The 8974-nt window shown below is 63.9% G+C and overlaps 1 protein-coding gene across 2 annotated transcripts in view; it reads left to right on the top strand.

Moving 5' to 3' along the window:
- The window catches only part of TRAF2 (TNF receptor associated factor 2), a 14111-nt gene continuing 5137 nt past the window's right edge, over positions 1-8974 (top strand). The window contains exons 1-6 of one of the 2 annotated variants that reach the window (XM_006918122.3): positions 169-415; positions 917-995; positions 1431-1529; positions 5764-5925; positions 6886-6957; positions 8794-8868. In XM_006918122.3, the coding sequence (XP_006918184.1) occupies positions 228-415; positions 917-995; positions 1431-1529; positions 5764-5925; positions 6886-6957; positions 8794-8868 (675 nt within the window). In that variant the 5' untranslated portion in view covers positions 169-227. Of the gene's footprint in view, positions 416-916; positions 996-1430; positions 1530-5763; positions 5926-6885; positions 6958-8793; positions 8869-8974 lie in introns of both variants that reach the window. The other variant, XM_015594216.2, reaches the window with a different exon arrangement.

Below are 8974 nucleotides of genomic sequence, written 5' to 3' on the forward strand. Positions count from 1 at the left end.
GACAGGAAGTTGGACGAGGATCGTCTCCAGGGCTCCCCAGAGCGCCCAAACCCTGCTGCTCAGGTTCTTGACTACGATCAGCCTGACGGCTCAGACCCCTTCCCCGTGGCTAGGCAGGGGCCACTGTCCCCGGAGGACCACTCTGGAGTCGGGGCGCCTCGCGGGACCTGCCGTGACGCCCTCTGTTCTTCCTTAGGCCTTGGTGGTGCGCGGGGGGCGCGGCTCTCATGGCTGCGGCCAGTGTGACCCCTCCCAGCTCCCTAGATGTGCTGCAGCCCGGCTTCTCGAAGACCGTCCTGGGCACCAAGCTGGAGGACAAGTACCTGTGCTCGGCCTGTAAGAACGTCTTGCGCAGGCCCTTCCAGGCGCAGTGTGGCCACCGCTACTGCTCCTTCTGTCTGAGCAGCATCCTGAGGTACGGCGGGCGGGCGGGCTCGGCCTTTGGGCCGTGCTGGCCAGGGAGGTGACTCCAGGCAGGCGCGCATCCACGGGAGATGGGCTCCGAAACCCTGGCAGAGGAGAGCATGAAGTCAGTAACCTGAAACGTGGCATGCCGTTCTGGGGGTGCGGGGTGCAGTGGAGTATTCACCGTCCAAGGTGGTTTGTGTCCGCATGCACACTGGACGGGGCCATGCACACCGCCGGGCGCGCTGCTCCAGGACATACCCGTGCTGAGCGGGCTGGCAGGAGGTGGGACGAGCCAGCACCACGTTCCGGGTCCCACGGTCCAGCGCCTTGTTCACAGTGGGGGTGATCGTGGTCGCGGGAGCAGATCGTTTTGCCCGTTGTTCATGCTCTGACTGTCACGTCGTTGACGTGCACTTGTCGCTGACTTGGGGACGGGTGGCAAGGGTCGAGCAGGCGCGTTGCGTGTGCTTGGCACCGGGTTCACACAGGCCTCCCCTCTCCCCGCCAGCTCCGGGCCCCAGAACTGCGCTGCCTGCGTGCACGAGGGCATATACGAGGACGGCGTTTCTATTTTAGAGAGCAGCTCGGTGAGTTGGGAGCCTTGACACTAAAAACGTCAAACAGAAAATGTTTCAGCGTTTCCTCTGATGACACCGATGGCAGGTTGGGGGTTCCCCAGTCCCCCGGGCCTTGATGGGTGCCAGTCGTGGCCTATTAGGAACCAGACCACACAGCAGGAGGTGAGCAGTGGGTGAGCGAGCGAAACTTTGTATCTGCAGCCGCTCCCCAGCGCCACCTCAGATCACTGGGCACTGGATTCTCACGGGAGCACCGGTCCCTGGTGCCACAAAGGTTGGGGACCGCCACTTTAGCAGCTAGAAAGCCTGGCTGCTTCAGCGACGTCTGGAGTTTGGACTGGTCCAGAGGCCCTGAGAGCCACTGTCCGGAGTCGGGCGTGCAGGGGTGGTGGGGCGCAGGCTTACCCGCGGGGCGCAGGCTCACCGCGGGTGCTCTCTCCCCAGGCTTTCCCAGACAATGCTGCCCGCAGGGAGGTGGAGAGCCTGCCGGCCGTCTGCCCCAACCACGGCTGCACCTGGAAGGGGACCCTCAAAGAGTATGAGGTAGGGCCTCCCCGCGAGGGCACGGCCTCCCCAGGGCGCAGCCCCGCCTGTCTGCGCGAGGGGGTGCGGCCGCCACTTACTGCACGTCCACCTACACTCTCGGGCTACACTGTCGGGCCGTGCCATGGGGGCGGCCGCAGGGGCGCTGCCTCTCCGTGCTCCGGCTTCCCAGTCTGTCGGATGGGGCCACGGCGTGGCAGCAGTGTGCGCCAGCCGAAGAGTGCCACTGCAGCACGTCCCCAAACACACAGGACACCAGCTCGCTTTCTTGGTGGGATCTTTCTATCGTGTCTTCAGAGAAAGCACTTTCTTATTTGGAATTGTGTGGACGTTAGAAGTTGCAGAAGGCATGTGCACACGTGTCCTGTAGTCCCACAGAGGCACCTGGCCAGGGGCAGCGTCAGCGGCCGGTGTGTGTGTCTCCTCCGCGGCCTGTCTCTGCCAGGCAAGGCTGGCTCGTGTCCGTGCCTTGGCACAGTGGGGTCCGTGTGGTGGGCACCTGGCTGCCAACGCTCGTCCAGTGGTCTGGTCATCACCTGGCCTTAACAGATGCCTTCTAGAAACTGATGTCGCAGACGGCTATTGGCCATGGAGGTTGACAGTGGCCAAGTCCACCAGCACACGAAGGGACAGACGAGACGTGTCGTATCCAGCATGGGACGTCATTGAGCCTTAAAGTGGGAAGGCAGTCCTGACAGGCAGCAGCAAGGACGGATCTGGGGGAGTGTGCTCGGCCGCAGCAAGACGGGGCTTATAGGACCCCATCCTATGAGGGCCCAGAGGAGGCAGACTCAGACAGGAAGTGGGGTGGTGGCGGTCGGGGGCTGGGGAGGGGGTTGTGGTCAGTGGCGCAGAGCGACAGGTCGGGCTCAGCGAGGAGAGGCCGTGGTGCTGCCCAGTGCAGCCTCAGCCGGTGGGGCGGGGGCTGCGTGTGGCGCCCTGGCGCGCTCGCGCCCAGCGCTGCCCAGGCTAGTGCCGCGCCTCGGTGGCAGGGGCAAGGGGCGGGCCCTGGCCAGCGTGCCGCCACCTGCACGCAGAACTGACTTGACGACTTGGGGCTCTGCCGTGTCCTGCCCGCGGGCAGCTTGGCTGTGTCTGCGGCAGATGGCTGCACGTGAGGGGCCTGCAGGTGCCGCCGCTCTGAGTGCCCCATGTCCTTCCATGGGCTGGGCCCTGTCCCCCCGGAGGCCGGCACACTGCCCCTGCGCAGGCAGCGATGCTGTGCTGGACCCGCAGCCATGCGGCCTGGCTGTCCAGAGAGCGAGCCTCAGGTCAGGGTCTCTCCGGGGAGGGCAGGCCATGTGGGGACTGCCTCTTGAGGGGACTGAGAACCCCGGGGACAGGTGGACCAGCCCCCGCTCCTGTTTCCTCTGAGGTGTCTGCTGTCCCCAGGCCTGGGGTGCAGGAGGCGGTTTTGAGGGCCTCTAGCCAAGGGCAGGGACTGCAGCCAGCCCTGGGTCTTCACCTTGGCCGGCAGGCATACAAGCTGGAAAGTCCCTGGCTGCCCCAAACTCTGGAAAGTCCCCGAGAGCTGGGCTTGGTCATGTGGGAGGGCGGTGCTGCTCTGGGACACTCGCTGGCCGTGGCTGGTGGGGAGCACCACTAGCTGGGCACACAGGTGCCGCCACCTCTGCCCGAGGGGGCTCTGCTCCCCCTTCGCCCTGGGGCAGCTCAGAGTCCGGCTGGCTCGTGAGACGCTGACGTGGCCATTTGTTGAAAGTGTGGGAAGGTGGGGAGTCCCGTTTGGCCTTTGGACACGTTTTGCCTCTGCCATGACGTTATTTCCTGAGAGCTGTGATTTAAAACTCCAGTTGTGTTCAGAGGTGTTTGTGGAGCGCCTGCCGAGTGCTCACCATGGAGCGCTGAGCTGCACACCCCCACCCTGCGGCTGCTCCGGGAGTGTGGGGGACAGTCGGACCTCCGGGGCGGGGCCTTGAGAGGACACCAGCTGGAGGGGAGACAGCTGGGAGGCCCAGCCAGGCGGTGGGAGCCCCCCCCACAACATTCAGTTGCAGCCCTGGCTGAGTGGACACCAATTTCTCTGAAGCGGGCATGTCTCTCTGAAGGTCTCCCAGCAGTTGGCACCCGATGGAGCCTGTTGTGGCTCGTGAAGGTGGCATGTGGGGCTGGCGCAGGCCCACATCGCCTGGGGACTTCCCCTGGCTGAGAGCACACTCCACAGTGGCCCTGAAACGTGGGCGGCAGCTTCTGTGCCACGTGCCAGATCTTTGCTGAGGGCCCTTTGGGGAGGATTGGTAGTTCCTGCTCAGCGTGATCCAGGCCCAGGTCTGCCAGTGACCTTGGGGAAGGTGGGCCGCGCAAGGCTGCTCCCTGGGGAGCCAGATCCCACTCTGTGCTGCTGCAGCGTCGGGGTCGCCAGGGAGGTGTGCTGCGAGTTCAGTGTTTGATCTGCGGGTGATCAGGCGGGAGGCCCAGGGACAGGGGTGCCTGCCCTGGGAGGCATGTGCTGTGGGGTCCTGTGAGAGACGTGGGTGCCGCCAGTCACTCCATCTGAAGTCCCTACACCACGACTGCCAGTGGGTGCCACTCGTGTTGCGTCTGTGGAGGTCACCTGTTGCTCACTCCCGAATGGCAAGCTTCGGCCCAAGCAGGCACGCAGTCGCCAGGGATGGAGACGCGGCCCGTGTGTGGGGACGCACCTGTGACGCTGTGGGGCCACAGACCAGTTCGTCTGGGGTCTCCTCCTGCCTGACCTCTCAGGACCTTGCTCTCCAGGCAGGCCCTGCGCTGCCCCAGTCCCCACAGCAGAGCTGGCCTCCCCGGCAGGCTCCCTTCCTCCGCATCGTCCCGATCAGCACGTGAGACCAGCCCCGGTGTGTTCAGTGTGGAACGTAACATCGTGCTCAGTGAAAGAAGCCAATCACAGAAGGACAAATCCCGTGGGACCCCACTCACGGTGGTCCCCAAGGGAGACAGATCCACAGAGACAGGAAGTAGGCGGTGGGGCCAGGGCCAGGGGAGGGTCTGGTTGTGAGAGTTTAATGGGGACAGAGTTCTCGTTTGGGAAGATGAGGAAGTCCTGGAGGTGATGGTGGTGATGGCCACACACACTGTGACTGTGCCGGATGCCACCGAGCTGTGTGCTCACCCTGGTGGGGATGGTCAATTTCACGTGTATTTTACCATAATTAAAAAGAAAGAAGCGTATTTGCAGCTCCTGGTCTTCTGCCTCCCACACCCTTCTCTGTTCCCCTCACAGCAAACTGGAGTTGCCTACGGTTTCTGTCCAGCCTGCGGCCGCTAAGCCAGAGCTCCACAGGGCTGGGCGGGGACTGGGGCTGACCTGGCCTCGCAGGAGTCTGGTTCTGGGGCAGATCCACTTGGCTTCGGGCACAGGCCAGGCCTCCCCGCCTTCCTGCCTCTCCTCCGAGCCCTCCTTGAGGCCCGCGGTCCCAGGTCCCGTCCCAGTGCCCTGCTGCTCAGAGCCGTGGATGTGTCTGCCTCGGCTCGCTCGTGGCAAAGCGGCAGCCTGAGGCTGGGCTAGATCCGGGCCGGACTCTTGAACCCTGGACCTGAGCCTGTCCTCCCACTGCCTCCTTCCAGGCAGCGCCTTGGCTTTTCCTGGGATCCTCCCAGGCCTGGCCTTGCCGGCCTGTTCCGGGACACTGTCACCCTGAGGGCCCTAGGCTGGGACCCCGCCTCCTTAGGCTGCACCTCGGGGCCTCCCGGCCACATTTCTGGCACTAGCCATCCGCTCTGGGAGGGTGGAGCTCGCCGGCTCTCAGCGAGGGTGTGGGCGTGAGAGGCTGGGCTCTGTCAGTGTCTTCTCTGCCTCTCTGGCCCCTGCGGCCTGTTCTCATAGCGTATCTGCTGTCATTCCTCTGCCTGTCCTGACTGGCACCCAGCCGGCTCCGTTGCTCCCTCTCTGGGTGCTCTCCCTTTGCTCCTGCCTTTCTGCACCCTGTCCCTTGTCCCACCCTCCGCAGCCCCTATCACTGGCCAGGGTGCATGTGGTCCCCGAACGTCATTTGGAGCAATCCTCTCAGTGTCCCCGTGGGTCAGGCGCAGGGAGGGACATCTTGGGGGTGTGAGTAGGCTACCGCCAGCTGAAGTTGGTCCTGACCTCTGACCCTTGCCGGGTTGACATGGGGTCCCAGCGGTCCAGCACCAACACCAGAGCCTCAGCCACGTGGCCATCTGCACAGATGGCACAGTGTGGTCGCCCACAGTGTCCTGCCATGTGCTCTGTTGACACTGTTCTCTCTGCTGCCAGAGCTATCATGAAGGACACTGCCCGTTCATGCTGACCGAGTGTCCGGCGTGTAAAGGCCTGGTCCGCCTCAGCGAGAGGGACCGCCACGCGGAGCGCGAGTGCCCGGAGAGGAGCCTCAGCTGCCAGCACTGCGGGGCGCCCTGCTGCCGGGCCAGCGTGGAGGTGAGGCGGCTGCGGGCGCGTCGGTGCCAGCATGGCGGTGGCCGTCACCGTGGCGGCTGAGCGTTCTCGGTGCGAACTAGGTGTGAAGTGAAAGCCCAAGTCATTTCGAGAAGCTGTTTTATTTGAGAAAAGTTCACACACAGGGAAGGGCTACTGAGATCACATCACCCTCACTCGATTGTGTCAGTGTCACAGCAGGCCAGGCTGCTTCCGGCTTCCCCGGACTGTTTCTAAACAAGTCTCAAAAATTCTTCCAAATGTGTTTCTGAAGGGCGGGGCGGGCGCCTCTGTTTGCACAGAGCTGTCTGTTCCTGCCGCGTCTGGACAGTGACGTGTTCACGGGCACTCGTGCGCTCTGTGTCTGAAGCATCCGTCACATTAGTTTATTGGCAGCAGGACCCAGATGGTCCTGCCTGCATTTCACTGAGGCACCTGCAAGCGTTCGTCGATTAAACGGTTCCCTGTGGGTGTTTCTTTTTCTTGGCCATTCATCAAAGAGGCTGGCCATTCCGCCTTGGCCGATCGCGTCCCAGGGTGTCTTTAACGTGTTCCTCTGTCCCCTCTTCCTGTAGACTGTTAGGTTTAGAGGGCTGTTTGGGGCCAGACTACAGTGGGGCCCTGTGGCGTCTCATCAGAGTCTCAGAGATGTTCCAGCTGCTCACAGGCCGGGCACAGTCACGCCAGCCTCGTGCCTGGGTCAGAGCGGCATCTTCCATCTCGCTGGCCCGTCTCAGGGCCTCCAGCAGGGGTGCCCTCCTCCTGCCCTGGAGGCCCCCAGATGAGCTGCTGAGATCTCTGAGAGTCCCCTGGGTGTTTGCGGGGTGCCAGTGTTCCCCACCTTTCTGGGGTGGAGGTCTGGGGGAACCACGGGCCCCAGGATGCCGGGGACAGCGACGCCAGGCCCAGTCCATGGGCCTGGCACACCCCAGTGCCGCACACAACTGACCGCTTCTCTTTAAGGCGCACCACGAAGTCTGCCCCAGGTTCCCCGTGACGTGTGACGACTGTGGCAGCAGGATCCCCCGTGAAGACGTGAGTCGTGTCCTGGTGCCTCTGAGCCCTGCCGGGCCGGGCGCCAGCCTTGGCATGCGGGGCCTGTGCGCACACGGTCGGCTATGACTCGAGGCCCAGGGGAGGAGCAACGGCCTGTGCGGGGTCGCAGGCGGGTGGGGGCGGGGGTCACGTGGGATGTCACGTGAGGCGAGTGTCAGGGGTCACGTGGGAGTGAATGGGGGGTTCAGGTTACAGAGGGTTGAGTGTGGGGTCACGTGGGGGTGTCACGGCAGGGAGAGTGTTGGGGGCCGCCTATGGGTCACTTTTTTATTCAGCTTTTGGTGACGGGAACAGTGAAGCCTGGGCAGAGGTAGAGTGCGCAGTGAGACCCAGACTGGACTGTTCTTTAGGTTCGAGGGCGTAGGTCGCCTGTCCCCCACTTGTGCAGGTTCGAGGGTAGGCGGCAGGAGCCCCAGCTCTGTGGGCTCCCACTTGACCGTTCCAGTTCAGGCTTTTACTCCCACGCTACAGCTTCTTGCCTAGGAGAAGCTGGTGACATCAGCGCAGTGGGTCACGGGGTACCCCACAGCCTGCGATAGCCTCGTGACACGGACCAGGGTCACCGCCGACCACACTCGCAGTGCGTGGCGATTAGTTTTCTTTCCCGCTCCTCCAGCCGTTGGAGGACGCGCAGGCTGCCGTGGCTTCGCCTCGCGAAGTCGTTTCTGAGTCGACAAGCTGCCGGGTCTGTGTTGCCTCAAGCTTATTCGTTTCTCTCGGCTCCTGAGTTTTTCAGATTGTTCTTGAGAAGAAAGTTGTCTTGTACTTTTGTAAAATGGTCACATGGCTGCAAAGGGAGCCCTAGGAGCAGGGAGCCTTCGAGAAGCCAGGGAGGAACGCACGTGCTCTGCCAGAGCACAGAGCCGCTCTGCCCCGGTGGTTCAGAAGCCACCCCATCTGCAGAGGGTTCCCGGGCCCGCACCTGCCAGCGGAGTGTGACGTCCGACCCTCGGGGTCTCGCCCTCTGGCGGTGGGGCGCGTCTCGGGTAGTTCTGAGCTGCTTTTTCAGGCCCTGAACATGGCCGAGCGCTGCTCTGCTTGACGTCTGTCTGCATCTCTCGCGTTGGTGAGAGTCTGCGGCGCCTGTGTTTCTCGGGGCTTCCAGCCATGCTTCCTCTGGGTTTGGAACTACGCGTTAGAGATTAGGTTGCAGTCGTCTGTCCTTGGCTTTGTTTAGTGGCGTTCGACTTGTTTCTGTGGTGGGGGCACCGTTCAGTTTCTGACCTTAATTCAGAGCTGGGTGTACTCTCCTCGTGTCACCCTGTGGCGTTTGGGGGACTGGTCTCACCTTCCAGGCCCCCGGTGGACGGCAGCAGAGGCCCCTTTAGGTCGTGCCCTGGCCACTCCCCTCCTGGAGGTGCTGCGTCCAGGTGCCATGTGACTGCGCAGCCGCCTCTCTCTGGGCTCCGTGGGTCCTGGCGTTTTCCTGTGCCAGCACCGCTCTGGGCCATGTGGGTGTCCGGGCCCTGGTCCCAGCAGCCCCTCCTCATTCGCGGCTCGACTGCAGCCCAGGCTTCTGGCTCCAGGGCACCCCATGGGGCCTCTGACTGCACGCGGCCCGTGTGCTGTGCAGTGGAGACGGGGTCTCCACAGGTGTTCCGACATGTCGGCCCCCACGTCGGGCCCCCAGCCTGCCCCACCTCGGCCGTCGACCCTGCGGGCACGTGCGTGCCAGCCTGGGTGTGCGTGCCCGTGTGCAGCTGCGGCTGTGGGATGGGCTGCTGGGGTTCGGTCCAATGAGAGAGAAGAGGGCAGAGGGCCCGTGTGGGCCCAGCCGGGCGGAGAGAGCGGCCTCCGTGACGCCACTCCTTCTAGTTCCAGGGCCATGCCAGGACCTGCGGTGAGTGCCGGGTGCCCTGCCGGTTCCACGGCGTCGGCTGCCCCGAAATGGTGAGTCCGCGTCTGCGGTGGGGCCGCCGGGAGTCCCTCCTCGGGCGGGCCCCTGCCCCCTGCCGGAGCTGGGTCTTCATGCGGGCCACTTGGCCGTCCCCGCCCA

The sequence above is a fragment of the Pteropus alecto genome, unplaced genomic scaffold (assembly GCF_000325575.1).
Source record: "Pteropus alecto unplaced genomic scaffold, ASM32557v1 scaffold67, whole genome shotgun sequence".
NCBI classification, from domain to species: Eukaryota; Metazoa; Chordata; class Mammalia; order Chiroptera; family Pteropodidae; genus Pteropus; species Pteropus alecto.